The sequence below is a fragment of the Rutilus rutilus genome (genome assembly GCF_951802725.1).
Source record: "Rutilus rutilus genome assembly, chromosome: 5".
Taxonomy (NCBI): domain Eukaryota; kingdom Metazoa; phylum Chordata; class Actinopteri; order Cypriniformes; family Leuciscidae; genus Rutilus; species Rutilus rutilus.
Genome location: NC_140213.1, coordinates 47,140,912 through 47,161,818, shown reverse-complemented (window position 1 = coordinate 47,161,818; position 20,907 = coordinate 47,140,912). Strand labels below are relative to the sequence as shown.

Here is a 20,907-nt window from a genome sequence, read left to right as displayed (position 1 = left end):
TTCACCCCGAGCTGTTAACGCCTGGCAGAGCAGAGGATGAGCTCCAACGTCACCCGAATCCGCAGCCAAAATCAAATCATCCACCCGCCCCAATCATTTTCTCTGATTTAAGTATCCGCACCCGATGGTCAAATTACAATTATTCTGTGTTGTTACGTGTGATTATAAATGGATGATCGCCACCTTCAAAAGCGGATTTGGCGACGGGTAACATAATACACTGATTAATGAGCGCTGCTTTTAAATGAACGTGGCAAGCAGGACGAGACCAAGGGCCGTGAGAGAGCGGCACGAGGCCGGTGGCGTGATTGATGAGCCACACCTGCGTGACGCACCAGTCTCGTATCTCTCACAGAGGAGCGGAAGCATAAAGGAGGAGCGACGACAGTGAAGAGTGAGAGAGGACAGGCCTGAACTTGTGTTGTGTTTTGTTTTATTTTATTGTGACAGCAGTCGTCCGTGAGGGGCTGCTGTCTTTTACTTTCGTTTTGTATTTGTTTTATTTTTATCATGAAATAATGATAAATCATTTATCATGATCTTTAATCATTAAAATATGTTTGAATGTTTGCCATTTCCCACCTCCTTCTTCCCATAACATCTGAACTGCGTTACAATGAACATTTCTTTAAAACAAAATTTATTTGACAGATTTTCCTTTTTCTTAATGGCATAAACAAGCTTTACTCCCTTGAAACTTAAACTGGAATGTCACTGCGACTTCCCGAACAGGCGAGCACACGCACACACATGCGCACACATATCACTTTTGAAGTAAAATGTAAAATTGAGGATGCAGTGCATCGTGATGCATCGTGATATCGAATTGAACTGAATTGATGACATGATAATCGCAATCGAACCGAACCGTGAGACCAGTGTAGGTTCACACCCCTAAAAAGTAACAGTGAAAATTACTCACTGCTCTTGATTAAAGAACTTTTGTAGCTTTAATAAGGATTAATCTATTTCATTTATAATTTATGAAGTGCAGACTGTTAGATAACTTTATTCAATTTCTGTATATTTCACAGGGCACAGGTAAATATGACAGTTATTATGGGTTTATGTAATAATTTTTTAAAGTTCACTTAAATTAAAAGTTGTTATATTTTTTGAAGCCTGATAAATGTTTTTAAAAATGGAGAGCTTTCAATACACTTTAATGTTGAATGTGTAACGTGTCCTGGGTCTGTGTTCATCAATGTCGTTATGGACTCCACAGCAATCAAGCCACTCTTCTTTAAAACATGATGACGTTTTATTTTACATGTCTTTGCATTTTACGTTGCCTCTCATATTGAGCTACTTGGTCTGAAAATATGAAAGTATGCCTAAAGAGACTGATTCGGATGATCGGATCTCTGCCGCTCACACACAACCACATCATTCTTCTTCTATTGAACCTGTAAACCGCATTCATCGGTTCTAACTCTATAGCGAGACAAACTCTATGGTGGTTAACCAAAGTACTGCAATCATTTCCCCACACCTTGTGCGTCTGTTCTCTGTGCGCATTTTATTTTTTCTTCTGTACGCGGCTAAGAGAAAACATTGGTCTGAGCACAACAGACAGCCACTAAAAAACATTCCACCTTCTTGAGAAAAAACAAAAAAAACAGAGTTTGCTTGAACTATCCTCAAAGTTAACCTGTGTAGATTTAGAAACTGGCTCTTTGCAACAGGCCTATGTAGTACACATATGCATTTAAAATAAGCAATGTCCACACACAGTTAAATCATTTAAACATAAATGGCCTACAGCAATTTATAGTGGAAGCTGTTTCCCTCCAAGTTAAGTAAGTTTGTGGGAACTTCAAAAAGTAATCTACAAGTTTTTAATGTTTATATTTCAGTGTGGTGTTTTTAATATGCTTTGACACCACTGCTGAGTGTTCTCCCTTTAAAACTACACTTTACCAAAAACAAAAACATGGTTTGAAACCGCCCTTGTTCTCTATGTCAGAAACATGCTGTAACCAATCCTGTCAGTGTACGGGGAGCTTTAGCATATCATTAACTATGCTGCGGGGCAGGAGATTTCAAGAGAATCCAGTTTATCCCACTGTATTTTTCTGTTAAGAAACATCTGTAACACATAGCGGATGAATAATGTATATTAAGATGTTATGATGAACTTCATGCCTTTCTCCACTCTCTATGGTATTCAAAGCGTTTGTTATGATGCTGATTTGAACGAGATGCGAACGGGAACATGGTTTGTGTAACATTAACAACACATTATTAGCTGTTTGATAACGTCTTCAAGCCAAAGCCTAATCATAGCAATTACTGTTATGTGACCGACATTGCAGAGAGCGATACATAAAACACATTACCATTCTGATACATCAACTAGTAGATGACCTTATGTAATTTGGTCTTCCTGTTCTTCTGAATCAGTTTCTCGATAAAACGTATATGGATTATTTAAACCAGTATTTCCACTTGCCATTGTGTCACATTTACTACAGTAAAGTTGACCAAGTGAATCAGGAAGGTCTGAGCTTGTGTCACAGTGTGGAAGCGGAACTGATTTGCATATTCATGAATCCATGTATAGTAAATGAGGCAAGGGTGTAGAATTACATTCAAGCTATTTTAAGGCATGAAGAAATTAATTTCACAAGTAAAACAACAACATTTTACCTTTGATAAAAAAAATACCTTTGATAATGAAAGATGAGTTTTAAAGGATAAAACTATTTACTACAGGGGGAATTTAAAAACAGTTATGTGATTAATTTAACCCTTTTACCTGAGTTTCTCCAGTGTGCAGTTTGTATTTTCTAATCCGTTCTGGAGTTTCTTCACTCCTGAATCCTGCAGATTATTGTTGCTGATGTCAAGCTCTTTCAGACTGGAGTTTGATCTCAGGACTGTAGCGAGAGCTGAACAGCTTTCCTCTGTTAGACCACACTTACGCAGCCTAAAATGATGAACAGAAGAGGGAGAATTTACAAACACAAAATACTTGATGCCAACATTTAGTGATCACTGAAGATTAGTGCTTGTGAGTTCTGTAGGGTTCACCCGATTTAAGATCATTTAAATGTACAATAAAAATGTTAGAAAAGTTTAACTCACATCAGTGTGTTGAGTTTACAGTGTTTATCCTGCAGTAGAGCAGCGATCTGATTCACTCGTGTCTCTCCTAGTTCATGTCCACTCAGATTCAGCTCTGTCAGGAGTAACAAGTTTTTACCCACAATTCCTTTCACATACTGACAGGCTTCATCTGCAATACGACCCAAAAACCTGGAAACAGAGTAAGTACATTACATGCCATTTCATTTTGGGTATCTTCATTATCTTGTGAAAGGGCCTTTAGTCTTTTCAAAATCTAATTTATAAATGTGTTTTTGACAGTTGAATTCTCTTTTGGCAAAAACGGGATTAAGACTATTGAGTGTTGTTTTAATAGCACTCACCTCAGTGTCTTGAGTTTACACTTCTGATCCTGTAGTAAATCATCGAGCTCCTTCACTCCTGATTGTCCAGGATCATTTCCTCTGAGATCCAGCTCTATCAGGTGTGAAGGGTTTGATCTCAGAGCTGAAGCCAGAGCTTTATAACCTTCTTCTGTGATACTGCAGTCTGAAAGTCTAGAGAAAAGACATTTATTACCACTCAAAAGAAATACACGAAAAATTATTTACATGAAAAACGGTCAAATGCACTTTATTTATTTTATTTTATTTTAATCAGAGAATCAATAAATAAATAAAAATCACATCTGACAGAAGCATGTATTTTCCTTTCCTTTTATTTACAACAGTAATATTTTAAATTAGAAAAATTAAAAATGTGATTAGTAAAATAAAATAATGGTTCATTGAACTCACCTGAGTTTCTCCAGTGTGCAGTTTGTATTTTCTAATCCGTTCTGGAGTTTCTTCACTCCTGAATCCTGCAGATTATTGTTGCTGATGTCAAGCTCTTTCAGACTGGAGTTTGATCTCAGGACTGTAGCGAGAGCTGAACAGCTTTCCTCTGTTAGACCACACTTACGCAGCCTAAAATGATGAACAGAAGAGGGAGAATTTACAAACACAAAATACTTGATGCCAACATTTAGTGATCACTGGAGATTAGTGCTTGTGAGTTCTGTAGGGTTCACCCGATTTAAGATCATTTAAATGTCCAATAAAAATGTTAGAAAAGTTTAACTCACTCCAGTGTGTTGAGTTTACAGTGTTTATCCTGCAGTAGAGCAGCGATCTGATTCACTCGTGTGTCTCCTAGTTCATGTTCACTCAGATTCAGCTCTCTCAGGAGTAACGGGTTTTTATCCACAATTCCTTTCACATACTGACAGGCTTCATCCGCAATATGACCCAAAAACCTGGAAACAGAGTAAGTACATTACATGCCATTTCATTTGGGTATCTTCATAATCTTGTGAAAGGGCCTTTAGTCTTTTCAAAATCTTATTTATAAATGTGTTTTTGACAGTAGAATTCTCTTTTGGCAAAAACGGGATTAAGACTATTGAGTGTTGTTTTAATAGCACTCACCTCAGTGTCTTGAGTTTACACTTCTGATCCTGTAGTAAATCACTGAGCTCCTTCACTCCTGATTGTCCAGGATCATTTCCTGTGAGATCCAGCTCTATCAGGTGTGAAGGGTTTGATCTCAGAGCTGAAGCCAGAGCTTTATAACCTTCTTCTGTGATACTGCAGTCTGAAAGTCTAGAGAAAGGACATTTATTACCACTCAAAAAAATACACGAAAAATGGTTTACATGAAAAACGGTCAAATGAACTTTATTTATTTTATTTTATTTTAATCAGAGAATCAATAAATAAAAATCACATCTGACAGAAGCATGTATTTTCCTTTCCTTTTATTTACAACAGTAATATTTTAAATTTGAAAAATTAAAAATGTGATTAGTAAAATAAAATAATGGTTCATTGACCTCACCTGAGTTTCTTCAGTGTGCAGTTTGTATTTTCTAATCCGTTCTGGAGTTTCTTCACTCCTGAATCCTGCAGATTATTGTTGCTGATGTCAAGCTCTTTCAGACTGGAGTTTGATCTCAGGACTGTAGCGAGAGCTGAACAGCTTTCCTCTGTTAGACCACACTTACGCAGCCTAAAATGATGAACAGAAGAGGGAGAAATTACAAACACAAAATACTTGATGCCAACATTTAGTGATCACTGAAGATTAGTGCTTGTGAGTTCTGTAGGGTTCACCCGATTTAAGATCATTTAAATGTCCAATAAAAATGTTAGAAAAGTTTAACTCACATCAGTGTGTTGAGTTTACAGTGTTTATCCTGCAGTAGAGCAGCGATCTGATTCACTCGTGTCTCTCCTAGTTCACGTTCACTCAGATTCAGCTCTGTCAGGAGTAACAAGTTTTTACCCACAATTCCTTTCACATACTGACAGGCTTCATCTGCAATACGACCCAAAAACCTGGAAACAGAGTAAGTACATTACATGCCATTTCATTTTGGGTATCTTCATTATCTTGTGAAAGGGCCTTTAGTCTTTTCAAAATCTAATTTATAAATGTGTTTTTGACAGTTGAATTCTCTTTTGGCAAAAACGGGATTAAGACTATTGAGTGTTGTTTTAATAGCACTCACCTCAGTGTCTTGAGTTGACACTTCTGATCCTGTAGTAAATCATCGAGCTCCTTCACTCCTGATTGTCCAGGATCATTTCCTCTGAGATCCAGCTCTATCAGGTGTGAAGGGTTTGATCTCAGAGCTGAAGCCAGAGCTTTATAACCTTCTTCTGTGATACTGCAGTCTGAAAGTCTAGAGAAAGGACATTTATTACCACTCAAAAGAAATACACGAAAAATGATTTACATGAAAAACGGTCAAATGCACTTTATTTATTTTATTTTATTTTAATCAGAGAATCAATAAATAAATAAAAATCACATCTGACAGAAGCCTGTATTTTCCTTTCCTTTTATTTACAACAGTAATATTTTAAATTAGAAAAATTAAAAATGTGATTAGTAAAATAAAATAATGGTTCATTGAACTCACCTGAGTCTCTCCAGTGTGCAGTTTGTATTTCCTAATCCGTTCTGGAGTTTCTTCACTCCTGAATCCTGCAGATTATTGTTGCTGATGTCAAGCTCTTTCAGACTGGAGTTTGATCTCAGGACTGTAGCGAGAGCTGAACAGCTTTCCTCTGTTAGACCACACTTACGCAGCCTAAAATGATGAACAGAAGAGGGAGAATTTACAAACACAAAATACTTGATGCCAACATTTAGTGATCACTGAAGATTAGTGCTTGTGAGTTCTGTAGGGTTCACCCGATTTAAGATCATTTAAATGTCCAATAAAAATGTTAAAAAAAGTTTAACTCACTCCAGTGTGTTGAGTTTACAGTGTTTATCCTGCAGTAGAGCAGCGATCTGATTCACTCGTGTCTCTCCTAGTTCATGTTCACTCAGATTCAGCTCTCTCAGGAGTAACGGGTTTTTATCCACAATTCCTTTCACATACTGACAGGCTTCATCCGCAATATGACCCAAAAACCTGGAAACAGAGTAAGTACATTACATGCCATTTCATTTGGGTATCTTCATAATCTTGTGAAAGGGCCTTTAGTCTTTTCAAAATCTTATTTATAAATGTGTTTTTGACAGTAGAATTCTCTTTTGGCAAAAACGATATTAAGACTATTGAGTGTTGTTTTAATAGCACTGACCTCAGTGTCTTGAGTTTACACTTCTGATCCTGTAGTAAATCATCGAGCTCCTTCACTCCTGATTGTCCAGGATCATTTCCTGTGAGATCCAGCTCTATCAGGTGTGAAGGGTTTGATCTCAGAGCTGAAGCCAGAGCTTTATAACCTTCTTCTGTGATACTGCAGTCTGAAAGTCTAGAGAAAGGACATTTATTACCACTCAAAAAAATACACGAAAAATGGTTTACATGAAAAACGGTCAAATGAACTTTATTTATTTTATTTTATTTTAATCAGAGAATCAATAAATAAAAATCACATCTGACAGAAGCATGTATTTTCCTTTCCTTTTATTTACAACAGTAATATTTTAAATTTGAAAAATTAAAAATGTGATTAGTAAAATAAAATAATGGTTCATTGAACTCACCTGAGTTTCTCCAGTGTGCAGTTTGTATTTTCTAATCCGTTCTGGAGTTTCTTCACTCCTGAATCCTGCAGATTATTGTTGCTGATGTCAAGCTCTTTCAGACTGGAGTTTGATCTCAGGACTGTAGCGAGAGCTGAACAGCTTTCCTCTGTTAGACCACACTTACACAGCCTAAAATGATGAACAGAAGAGGGAGAATTTACAAACACAAAGTACTTGATGCCAACATTTAGTGATCACTGGAGATTAGTGCTTGTGAGTTCTGTAGGGTTCACCTGATTTAAGATCATTTAAATGTCCAATAAAAATGTTAAAAAAAGTTTAACTCACTCCAGTGTGTTGAGTTTACAGTGTTTATCCTGCAGTAGAGCAGCGATCTGATTCACTCGTGTCTCTCCTAGTTCACGTTCACTCAGATTCAGCTCTCTCAGGAGTAACGGGTTTTTACCCACAATTCCTTTCACATAGTGACAGGCTTCATCCGCAATATGACCCAAAAACCTGGAAACAGAGTAAGTACATTACATGCCATTTCATTAGGGTATTTTCATAATCTTGTGAAAGGGCCTTTAGTCTTTTCAAAATCTTATTTATAAATGTGTTTTTGACAGTAGAATTCTCTTTTGGCAAAAACGATATTAAGACTATTGAGTGTTGTTTTAATAGCACTCACCTCAGTGTCTTGAGTTGACAGTTCTGATCCTGTAGTAAATCATCGAGCTCCTTCACTCCTGATTGTCCAGGATCATTTCCTCTGAGATCCAGCTCTATCAGGTGTGAAGGGTTTGATCTCAGAGCTGAAGCCAGAGCTTTATAACCTTCTTCTGTGATACTGCAGTCTGAAAGTCTAGAGAAAAGACATTTATTACCACTCAAAAAAATACACGAAAAATGGTTTACATGAAAAACGGTCAAATGCACTTTATTTATTTTATTTTATTTTAATCAGAGAATCAATAAATAAAAATCACATCTGACAGAAGCATGTATTTTCCTTTCCTTTTATTTACAACAGTAATATTTTAAATTTGAAAAATTAAAAATGTGATTAGTAAAATAAAATAATGGTTCATTGAACTCACCTGAGTTTCTCCAGTGTGCAGTTTGTATTTTCTAATCCGTTCTGGAGTTTCTTCACTCCTGAATCCTGCAGATTATTGTTGCTGATGTCAAGCTCTTTCAGACTGGAGTTTGATCTCAGGACTGTAGCGAGAGCTGAACAGCTTTCCTCTGTTAGACCACACTTACGCAGCCTAAAATGATGAACAGAAGAGGGAGAATTTACAAACACAAAGTACTTGATGCCAACATTTAGTGATCACTGAAGATTAGTGCTTGTGAGTTCTGTAGGGTTCACCCGATTTAAGATCATTTAAATGTCCAATAAAAATGTTAGAAAAGTTCAACTCACTCCAGTGTGTTGAGTTTACAGTGTTTATCCTGCAGTAGAGCAGCGATCTGATTCACTCGTTTCTCTCCTAGTTCACGTTCACTCAGATTCAGCTCTCTCAGGAGTAACGGGTTTTTACCCACAATTCCTTTCACATACTGACAGGCTTCATCCGCAATATGACCCAAAAACCTGGAAACAGAGTAAGTACATTACATGCCATTTCATTTGGGTATCTTCATAATCTTGTGAAAGGGCCTTTAGTCTTTTCAAAATGTTATTTATAAATGTGTTTTTGACAGTTGAATTCTCTTTTGGCAAAAACGGGATTAAGACTATTGAGTGTTGTTTTAATAGTACTGTTGTGATGTCAGTCTGTGTTCCCCTGTCTTTTCATGTTTTGCAGTTCCCCGTTAAGTTGATTAGTCTCCCCAGGTGTTTCAGATTAGCCACGCCCCCTTGTTATCTTGTTTAGCTTGTCTGTCTGTGTATTTAAGCTCTGTGTCTTGTTTCAGTCTTTGTGAGTTGTTAATGTTGTATGTTGGCGGTTCCTGTTCCTGAGTCTCTGTCTAATTTTGTTATCTTTTGAGTTTGTCTAATAAACCTGCTAGGGATGGGGAAATGAAGCCTCATGAATCACTGAGGCTTTCCCCTGACTGTTCCGGGAAAAGATTCAAAGCTTCGAGAGTGTCGAGAACAGCGCCATCTGGTGCTTATTTAAAATAAAGCAGCCAGAAGCCTGTGTTAGAAGCTGAAGCAACCACAACACACTCCATAGTTTCAATGTAATGTGTACAAATAAAAGCCTTACATGTTTGTGTTTGATTTGTTCATTAAATAAATTCATTTTCCCATTAAAGTGTTACAATAAAATATAATAGCTTATAAGCTTATGATTCAATAAGATTTAATTTAGGCCTACTCTCTCTCTCTCTCTCTCTCTCTCTCTCTCTCTCTCTTTCTACACACACACACACACACAATGAATAAGGACATTGTCTGATAGGATCGTCTGTTATTAAATGTCAATATCAATAATTGTAAATATCAACCAGACTGAGGCAACAATGACTCGTTAAATACGATCTGAAGTTCGAGCCTTCTGACACCCGAAGCGAAACACGCACATGACTGGTCAGAAAGTGAGGCTTCGTTTGTCATCGATCACGTGACTCTAGTAAACCAATACACGCCTCGATACGGGGCTTCACTACAAATTGTGCCGCTTATGTGATACACGCATCGAAGCTTCAGTGTCATATGTAACATCACTAAAACCTGCTGCACTTGGATCCTGCTTCTGTATCTGCTTCAGCCGTCATCGTGACAGAACAACTCACCCACAAAATGGTTCCAGCAGTGGTTAGCAACCAGGCCCTGAGGAAATTCCTTTCTTCATTGTTCCAAGATGGCCAGCCTATTGAGAGGTATGCGAGGGACTTTTTGTCTTGCTGTCATCTGGGAGCGTTAGATGACATCCAGCTCATGGACCTGTTTTGGAGTGGGCTGGATGATGACGTTGCTCAATTGATGCCGGAGGACTATACCGGCTGGACCCTAGAAGGGTATGTTGACCTGGCCCTTTCCTTGAGCGGTTTGGCATTTACTGTGAGCTTGGCTGATGAAACACCCTGCAAGCTCACAGTACCCCAGAGCCCTCACCGCTGGTCGCGTCCAGTCCAGAGTCTTCACAGCTCCACGTCCCGTCTGCCCAGCCAGAGTCAGTTAACGTTTCGCCCGCCCGGCCTGGGAATCGTCACGTCTTGCCAACCATCAAGCCAGCCACTGGGTCGGTCTATGGACGTACAAGACCGGTTTCCAGCGTGGCCGATCCCCAGCTTATGTCTGCATGTGCTGCCAAGAGGGCCATCGCTCCAGGGTTTTGTCCTGCCGGGCCTACGCATCACGGCACGTCTGCCGATCCAGAGACTATTCACGTCACTTCTGCCGATCCAGAGATTATTCACGCCAGTCCAGCCGAGCCTGCACTTCATGCCCGTCCAGCCGAGCCAGAGACTGTGCTGGTCCCGCCCAGCTCAAAGCCCTCTTCGCCACTGGTCCCGTCCAGCACAGAGACTTTTCTGCTGCTGGTTCTGCCCAGTCCTGAGCCTGTCTCCACCCCAGAACCTGGGGGGGGGGGGGGGGCAGTAGGTCCCGCGATTGGACCATGGAGGCCGCGCCGCGATTGGACCATGGAGGCCGCGCCGCGATTGGACCATGGAGGCCGCGCCGCCATGGTCTCCTCTTCAGCCAGCTCCGCCCTGGGGGTCGTCTCCGCCTGAAGGGTCGTCTCCGCCATGGCCGCCTGAAGGGTCGTCTCCGCCCTGGCCGCCTGAATGGTTGCCTTCGCCTGAAGGGTCGTCTCCGCCCTGGGGGTCGTCTCCGCCTGAAGGGTCGTCTCCGCCCTGGCCGCCTGAGGGGTCGTCTCTGCCCGAAGGGTCTTCAACTCCATGGCCGCCCGAAGGGTCTTCACCTCCATGGCCGTCTGCACAGTCTGCACCGCCCTGGTCGCCTGCACAGCCTGCTTTCCCCTGGCCACCAGTCCTCACTCAGTCTCCAGGCCCTATTCCGTTCCCTGGTCCCGTTCCCTGCGCGGACCTGGCCCTCCATCCCTCCCCCGGGTCCGCCTCCGCTCCACCACCCTCCCGAACTGTGTTTCCGGTTTTGAGGGGCGTCGGGAGCCGCCCATAGAGGGGGGGCTATGTTGTGATGTCAGTCTGTGTTCCCCTGTCTTTTCATGTTTTGCAGTTCCCCGTTATGTTGATTAGTCTCCCCAGGTGTTTCAGATTAGCCACGCCCCCTTGTTATCTTGTTTAGCTTGTCTGTCTGTGTATTTAAGCTCTGTGTCTTGTTTCAGTCTTTGAGTTGTTAACGTTGTATATGGGCGGTTCCTGTTCCCGAGTCTGTCTAATTTTGTTATCTTTTGAGTTTGTCTAATAAACCTGCTGCACTTGGATCCTGCTTCTGTATCTGCTTCAGCCGTCATCGTGACAAGTACTCACCTCAGTGTCTTGAGTTGACACTTCTGATCCTGTAGTAAATCATCGAGCTCCTTCACTCCTGATTGTCCAGGATCATTTCCTCTGAGATCCAGCTCTATCAGGTGTGAAGGGTTTGATCTCAGAGCTGAAGCCAGAGCTTTATAACCTTCTTCTGTGATACTGCAGTCTGAAAGTCTAGAGAAAAGACATTTATTACCACTCAAAAAAATACACGAAAAATGGTTTACATGAAAAACGGTCAAATGCACTTTATTTTCATTTATTTTAATCAGAGAATCAATAAATAAAAATCACATCTGACAGAAGCATGTATTTTCCTTTCCTTTTATTTACAACAGTAATATTTTAAATTTGAAAAATTAAAAATGTGATTAGTAAAATAAAATAATGGTTCATTGAACTCACCTGAGTCTCTCCAGTGTGCAGTTTGTATTTCCTAATCCGTTCTGGAGTTTCTTCACTCCTGAATCCTGCAGATTATTGTTGCTGATGTCAAGCTCTTTCAGACTGGAGTTTGATCTCAGGACTGTAGCGAGAGCTGAACAGCTTTCCTCTGTTAGACCACACTTACGCAGCCTAAAATGATGAACAGGACAGAGAATTAATACTTATATTTAGTGATCACTAAGAATGTGTGTTTTGGCCAGTGTTTGGTTCATTTGATTGCTTTACAATAATTAAAAATGTACTTTTATGTAAACAGAGCTGCAATGTTTACTTTGGAAAATGATTTGATTATTTCTTTGAGAGAGTACATAAAAATACTGTTTTATACATAATAAACCTGAAAAATGATTTCATTTTCTAAGCTAAGATACATGTGTATACAGTGAAAGTCATGTCAGCATTGAAATACAATAATATCACCAATTCAAAAATAACCAAAAATGTAAATATTTAAAAAAGAAAATGTTGGAGAATCTGTATAACATATTTGTATAACATTATATTGTGTTATATATATATTTTTTTTTGTTTGTTTTTTTTTGTGTGTGTGCGTGCGTGCGTGTTAAACAATTAAAAAAATTAAACAGAAGAATTTTTTTTTATTTCAACACCAATGTTTTGTCATTTTCATGACAATCTAATCAAATGGACATGTATAAATCAAATTTAAATATAACATGCAGAAATGTAGATGAATGTTAATACACACTTCAGTTTCTCCAATCTGCATTGTGTATTTTCCAACAGAACACAGATCTTCTTTATTACAGAGTTTCCGAGTATATTCTCACTCAGATCCAGCTCTATCAGGTTTGAAGGGTTTGAATTAAACGCTGAAGTCAGAGCAGCACAACCTTCTGCTGTAATACTGTTATTATTCAGCCTGAAGAGAAGAGAAAAAAGGGAAAAAGAAAAAGACAAGAATGTCTCCTCAGGGTTTTTTTTTCTGCCAAAAAACACGTCTACAGTAACGGAAGGGTCATAAGAGAGTGGGGGCCTACTTTATTAAAGAACATGCATTTCAATAACACTGCAAAACTAGCAAAATGTAAGTAAAAACTTCTTAAACAATTAAGTAAACAATCAGTGTAAAATCTAAGCAAATCATGAGCAATGAGACAAACACAACAGAACAGAGAAATGTTTTTTTCAGGTAGGAAATACTACATGTAGAAAATAGGGAAAAGAAATACTACCAACAAAATTTTATCAAATCATAAAATAAAAAACAGCATAGTCTGCATGAATTAAATATTGCTCCAAATGTTTTTCAGTCAGTTAATTTTGTTTGGTTAACATTAAGGACACAGAGAGCAGCAGGTAGGCTATATTAAAAGTTGTCACCTAAAGTTGTCACGAATTCAATATATTGATGTACATCTGATTTTATAACTGTTTACGCTCACTTAAGACATAACCGACTAGGTTTACCTGGATACTTGCCAAGTCAGGCATTTTGACAAACAGTGTGTATTGTAAAACTATACTGTACTATTGTACAAGTGTGTACAGAATATTAATGATGGATGGATTGTGGGTATATGTTTTGATCATCATTCTGAATCTGATCCAGATGTAATCTTTGGGCCTGTTTACACCTGGCCACTTGTGTTTTTACTGATCGGATATCTGATTTATCAAAACGATTCCATTTACATTTGGTCAAGTGGTTCATTTGGTTCAATTCCCGCGCTATATGCAGATTTAATGGAGTAAAACAACAAATACTGTATGAGCTGCATTTTATTACAATACAACTTTAACATAGTAGGATGTCCTGTTACTTTATCCTCTACAGTAAAAGACCTGGGTGTTATACTAGACTGTAACCTGTCTTTTGAAAATCATATTTCATATGTTACAAAAACCGCCTTTTTCCACCTTAGTAACATTGCTAAGCTACGTGATATGCTATCAGTTTCTGATGCAGAAAAGCTAGTTCATGCATTCATGACCTCGAGACTAGATTACTGTAATGCTTTATTAGCTGGTTGTCCTGCATCCTCAATGAACAAGCTACAGTTAGTCCAAAATGCAGCCGCTAGAGTTATTATGAAATTAAGACAATGTCTGTACTATGTTATCATTGTACTGTACAATTAAATACAATCGTTGCTGAGTCTTCAGTCTGAAAACTTTACCTCAGGAAGGATGTACATTAACTGAATTAATTGAGAATCACAACTGAAAATCATGAAAAATCATTTATCCACGCAGCTGATTTCTGTAAATTAATGTAAAACTAAATGTATCTTGCAGCACAGGGTGAAGTCAGTATATACATTAACAACGATTTAAGACAAATATAATAAATTAAATCTAAAACTATGTAAATGGCGCTCTGTGGCACGACAGAATTTTGAACAAGGTCCTGAGCCGTAGCTGGGCGCCGCTGACAGACGCCGAATGGCGCTGCCGGTGTGTGTACACTCATAGAGAATAATGTGTTCAGATTTTAAAGATGTGACGCTGCACATTCTGATCCTGTAGTAGATCATCAAGCTCCTTCACTCCTGAATGTCCAGGATAATTTCCTGTGAGATCCAGTGTGCAAACCCCTTAAGCCGAAGGTGTGTTGAATGTGGAGAAATTTTGTCAAGTGAGGCGCTAAAACCATGAAAGCTGCAGAGACATTTGAACTCAAAACATCCGGGCTGTGTTGGGAAGCCAAGAGAATATTGTTTTAAACAGTCATGTTCATATCATTAATTTTATTTGATAAATTACATTTACAGTAGGCTATGTAAATTGGGGTGAATGAACTTTGTTGAACATTTCTGCTAATCTTGTGTGCTAATGTAATTTCTCTTGTGTGTCTGACCTGTTGTTACAGGTATGTTAGCCTGGATGTGGGGATGTATTATTAATTAATTTGTTAAAAGAGTGTTCCCCTTGTGTGTTTGACCCATTCATTGGTCTGACCTGCCCTGTTATTGTTACAGGAATGAATGGTTACCTGCTGAGTATAATGAGTAAACCTGCCAAGTCTTTTTTATACAAGGACAGTCTTCATCTATATAGCTGACTTGACCTAGTCTGCTACAGTGGCATAACACTTAACAGCAGAGTAGAATAGGGCTCTATGAGAGAGTTTTTGTTGTGGCCCTGTGGCCAGTTGCATGAAAATAGCTGCTAAGTTAAAACTGTGTTTTAAAACTAGTCTGGTCAACCAGCAATTAGCTATGGCTAATCAGTCTTAATTTTCAGAATTAGACCAATCTGCCTTTTTATGTAACTGGCTTAAAGAGATGATCAATCTTAAAGAAAAAAATGAGATGACTAATTTGTAAGGCTAGTCTAAGCACTTTATGTAAGCGGCCACTGATCTATAAGATGGCTCAGTTAATCTTGGATTAATCTACAATGTCAATATTTTGAAAATGCAATATCAGATAGTATATTGTTTTAAAGATGCTTTGTAAAGTATAAAACAATGTAAAATACTTACATCAGTGTGTTGAGTTTACAGTGTTTATCCTTCAGTAGAGCAGCGATCTGATTCACTCCTGTGTCTCCTAGTTTGTGTCCACTCAGATTCAGTTCACTCAGGAGTAACGGGTTTTTACCCACAATTCTTCTCACATACTGACAGGCTTCGTCTGCGTCATGACTCAAAAACCTGCAGAAGGGAAGATGAAGCAGGAATTAATTCAGTTTTTGACAAACTGAAGTAATTCTTTTATTAATAGTCTAATGTTAATCCTTGTTAACGTTGACAACAACAAAAGGTTATGCAGTTTACTGCATTACTGAATGTACAGCCACTTTTCCACTTTTGGGCCAAACTGTTCTAAGAACAATAAGAAACCATTCCAGTAATATTTCCGCTTGATCCTGGTCTGACACAGCACAATTACAAACTATCCTCAGGCCGGAGTACTCAGCACGATTGGCTAACTGTGCTGAACCACGCAGGTAGAATGTGGGTAGTGACGTCAGCACTGACGGTTCGCAAAGACCCACCCCCTTTAGTTACTGTTGCTATATCCGACAACTCTTTCACCACACATCATGGCATGCCACTCTCACGCCAGACATCATGTTCTCAAGAAGTGAAAAATACATTGTGGAGCAGAGAGGACACTGACAACGTGCCGACAGACAGGACAGAGCAGGATACTTTTTATATAAAACAAAGTCTCATCTTTCAAATTTAGTAATTTTTAAAGAAATTTAAACAATAAATACCGTTTTGTGGCTCTTTAATGTGTTGTGACAGATAGCAGTAGAGCCTCAGTTAAAGCTACTCATGAACTGATCATCTCTTCCTTGTAGTTAATTTATAGCATCAAATAAACATCAGGGGCCGTATTCACAAAGCATTTTATCTTACCACTAGGAGTACTCCTAAATCGCACTAAAAGATTTTAGCTAGGAGTTTTCTCTTAAAAGTTATTCACAACGCCTTTCAGACCTACTCTTAATAAAGAAAAATGACAACTCCTAAACTAAGAGTGAGTCTTCGTTGCAATGGATGACGTCATTACTCATGCACGAGCTTGACTGAAGTGACCACCTTGATTGGCTGATGATTGTAACGCGGGAATGATTCCAAACACCTCCCCTACGATGATGAGTGACAGGTGACAGGTCTGAGAATGCGTGCGCTACACAAGTAGTGCGAAGGACGGAAGATGATGAATAACTGAATAAATAGCCTAAATGAATAAAGAGTAAGGCAAAACAAATAGCCTAGTAGCCTAATGAAACATATGGATTGATGCAATATCTTTGCAACATTATTGAATTAATCTGTCACTATATGCCTCTGCCTACGTTTGCAAAGAGAAGAACATTTTAATTTGATTCAATCACAATGAAACGTTACAATTAGTTTACATGCAATGAGTAGCCTAGTTTTGCTTGTTGTTGGTGGTGGCGTTATTGCATCCCTAGTTATGCCTACAATGCAAAATTGTTCCCTCGCGACTGGAAGCTCCTGTAGCCGCCGCGTACGCATTTCAAAACATCGCAACGTGAAATGCCACAAAAAGCGGTTTGTGAATAGGTCTTAGTGAGTTAGGAGTCCTCTCGACTTCTTTTAAGCTGTCCCAGGCTTAGGTGCTACTTTTAGGGCTAAAATGCTTTGTGAATTACTCTTAGTCAAAAAAATTAGGAGTCCTAAAGTTACAAGTGACACGCCCATTATTTTTAGGAGTTGCTCCTAAATTCGCCAGTTAGGAGCTACTTTTAGCCTTAAAATTCTTTGTGAATATGGCCCCAGAAGGAATGTTGTCTCAACTGCGGAAAGCCGTCAGTACTAGGGGTTGCATGACTACTGATTTCTGCTAGTCGATTTCTTGTCAAAACAATACTCGAGTTACTCGACTACTCGTGGTTCATGCTACTGTAAATGAAAAGACATGAAATAGCTAGATGTTATCAATAAACATTTATTAATTCATAGCCTAATGCAACAATTACATAAGTAAACTCTCAAAACATTATAATTATGACATTTCATTTTTAAATTTTCATGTAACAGTCTAAAGCCAAATAAATAGCCGTTCTTGCCTTTCATTTCAGACGTCTGCTTCTAGGGGCCGTTCACATATCGCGTCTTTTTCGCGCTCAAGTTCGATATTTCAAATGTAGGCGCGCGGCGAGCGCGCTCATAATGGAAGCAACGTGGTGCGCTAGTTTTTCCAGGGGCGCCGATGCCGCGGCGAGATGAAAACATCTCAACTTCTCAGAATGCCTCAAGCGCACTGCAGGTCATGTGATAAAAACCAATAAGCTTCGGCCTTTCCGTAACATCATCGAAAGCTCGGCCGAACAGCTGATCATAGCTGTACAGGGCGTTTTTTTCCTTCTCATCTCCAGAAATATATCTAGTAGTAAAGCTAATGCAAGGACTAGAAATCAATTTAATCCTTTGCTGATACTTCTTCGTCGTCATCATGGAAAGCGCAGTTCATCGTTGCATAGCAACGACAGACGCCATGGGAGCGCAAGCGCTTGTTGGAGGCAGCCGCGCTTTCCACACGTTTTTAGACGCAATATGTGAACGGCCTCTTGCAGAGTTGGCCAATTACAATATTTTTGTCATCCTTGATGAAATACTTCCACACATCTGACGTGTGGTGTCTGTTGGTGACGTTCGCCATTTTTAATTCATTTATGGTTAATGGACGCTCGAGTAGTCGATTGTTTCCGACAGCGTCGACTAGTGGTTGAAGTAGTCGATCTATCGACTACTCGACTAGTCTATGCAAGCCCTAGTCAGTACACACCATTTTTCAAGTTCTGATCCACGGACGTTAATCTATTAACTCTCCTGACTGCTTTGTCGGACAAATTGGCGGATTCAGCGGATGGTGGAATATGATTGGTCAGATAGCCTGTTAATCAAACTCCCTGCTAAGGGTAAATTGGACACTTGTCTGTCGCATGGCTACCAGTTTCTCTGTAGCTGCCAAGGCGCACTATTTGATTGAAGTAAACACAAGTAAATAATCAAATTAAAATCCTCCATCCTCCATAAAGTGATCGCTATTTACATCTAATGCCATCTGTAAATTCTTGCATTACCAAGGAAATTACTGCTGCAGTTGTATTACATTCCAAAGAGCTCTGCTATCAGCCCCACAATTGAAAATTAAAATCACATCCGTTCTAGCTGGGCCAGATCGGCACGGAATAGAGAGGCATACATTTCTCTTAATTCATCTGTATGTGTCAGGGTTCTGTCACCTCTGTTGGGTTTGTATCTGGTTTGGTGACAGAGCTCTCACATTCCCGGTTTGTCATGTGTTTGTGTCTAGTCTGGTTTGTTGAGAGCACATGGCTTGTCTTGTATTCCTTCTGCCATGTGCTCTCCTGTCAATTGTCTGGCCCCTCCCATCTTGTTACCTGATTATTGATTAATTTGACCCACCTGCCTTGTTCGTTACCCTCTTTTGTTTGCTCCCTATTTGGTCTCCCTGTGTTTGCAGTCCTGTGCTGTTTCGTTGTCTATGTTTCCCTTGTGTTTATGTTCCTGATTAATGCCTCTAATAATCTTGTTTTTCCTCCATGGGGAGGTTTTTGTTTGTAGTTTTGTGTTGTTTATTTATTTAATAGATTCCTATCTGCACTTGAATCCTCGCTTCACTTTTTGACCATTCCGTGACCGTATGTCATTTATTTTGTATTATTTCATCACATCTCACCTCAGTGTCTTGAGTTGACACTTCTGATCCTGTAGTAAATCATTGAGCTCCTTCACTCCTGATTGTCCAGGATCATTTCCTCTGAGATCCAGCTCTATCAGGTGTGAAGGGTTTGATCTCAGAGCTGAAGCCAGAGCTTTATAACCTTCTTCTGTGATACTGCAGTCTGAAAGTCTAGAACAGGAATGAAAATGTAACGTGATTAATTCATTATTATAGAAATTCCAGAAATTAAAGTTTACTTGTAAGTCAGATTACTTTTTTCATGAAATTAATTTTAAATTCAAGGCAAACTATCAGAGTTACTTTTTTCAAATAAGCATGTTACTCTGTATTTTGTTATTTGTACAAATAATATGCAAACTAAACTTAGTTTCAGTCAGAAACTGATGACTAAATATGTAAACAAACTAAAGGCCCAGTGTTGCACATCATCTCACCTGAGTTTCTCCAGTTTACAGTTATTTCTCAGTCCATCAGAGAGCAGCTTCACTCCTGAATCCTGCAGATTATTATTACTCAGGTCAAGATCCTTCAGAATGCTGGAGTCTGAACTGAGAACTGAAGCCAGAGCTGAACAGCTTTCTTCTGTTAGATCACATTTTCTGAGCCTGATAATAATAATTGAAGAACATCAATAATGAAGATACATAATACCATTAATTGTAGGATAAAGACTACCATGAGAAGTTGACCAAAATGAATGGTGTTCCATCCCTAAACAAATAAATCAGACGCTAAAATCCTGCAATGATTCTATGCCTTACAGCATCAACAGAATCACTGTTTTACACACAGCCACCATGCAGTAAATTCAGAGTTAAGATACAGATCCCCACACAGTGATCAGGATACTCAAATCTGCCTTATAAACGGTCACATGTATAGAATATGTTTTCCATAATTTATTAAATTGACCACTTATAGTGAGCTGTTACATATTTTTGTTTTCAAATAATGTGTCTCAGTAATTTCCAGTGATGTGATATTGTTCATGTGTTGTGGTCACCTAGTTCCTAAAATGCCACATGAAAATCTGGAATTTTCAGAGATAGGAGAGTTGTTTATGGAGCTGGTTGTATGATATGGTTGTAAAAAAATCTGTCCTCATGAGTGACTGTAACATAAGTGCACTGAAAGGAAATGTTTGAGCCTTTAATGAGCAGAACATGGAAGTGCTAGTGCAAGTTGTCCATAACTTTTTCTTTAGGCCTTACTAGAAAAGGTACACAAGCATCTCTTTTACATAAACCTCTGTTTACCACCTTTCTGTGGACAATAATAATGCATTGTAAGTTAAATCCAGCAAATAACACTGAAATTTGTACATCTGGCAGATTTTATATTTATATTTTTAAATACAAATATTTATATTTATAATAGTAAATTAAATCAAATCTCAAAGTTGAAGACAGGCTTTCGCAAAAAAAATAATATATATATATATATATATAATAATAATAATAATTGACACAAGAGAAAAGACATGGGGAACAGAACATCCAGTGTGCCATATTCCTATGATTTCTGTGGTGTTGAGTGTAGCTGATGGTGAAATGTACTCACTTGAGTATCTCTAGTTCACACACACGATTCTTCAGTCCCTCACAGATCTCTTTGACTCCTGAGTCCAGCAGACGGCTGTTGTTCAGGTTCAGCTCTTTCAGGATGGTTTTAGAGGAGAGAACAGTAGGTAGAACTGAACAGATTTTCTCTGTCTGCTCACAATTATTCAGCCTAAACACAGAAACAGCATAATTTATTTTTCAGTACATATTCAACACACACCATACCAACACTTTTTCATATCTGCTGACACATG

At 38.9% G+C, this 20,907-nt stretch overlaps 1 protein-coding gene across 1 annotated transcript in view; it reads right to left on the bottom strand.

Moving 5' to 3' along the window:
* LOC311291152 (uncharacterized protein) overlaps positions 1–20,907 on the bottom strand; it is a gene marked incomplete at its 5' end in the record, with an annotated part of 111,845 nt that overhangs the window by 82,685 nt on the left and 8,253 nt on the right. Inside the window, 9 exons of the mRNA XM_084410025.1 lie at positions 2,759–2,929; positions 3,846–4,016; positions 4,927–5,097; positions 6,014–6,184; positions 7,096–7,266; positions 15,383–15,553; positions 19,086–19,259; positions 19,526–19,696; positions 20,652–20,822. Of these exons, the coding sequence (XP_084266151.1) occupies positions 2,759–2,929; positions 3,846–4,016; positions 4,927–5,097; positions 6,014–6,184; positions 7,096–7,266; positions 15,383–15,553; positions 19,086–19,259; positions 19,526–19,696; positions 20,652–20,822 (1,542 nt within the window). The remainder of the gene's footprint in view (positions 1–2,758; positions 2,930–3,845; positions 4,017–4,926; positions 5,098–6,013; positions 6,185–7,095; positions 7,267–15,382; positions 15,554–19,085; positions 19,260–19,525; positions 19,697–20,651; positions 20,823–20,907) is intronic.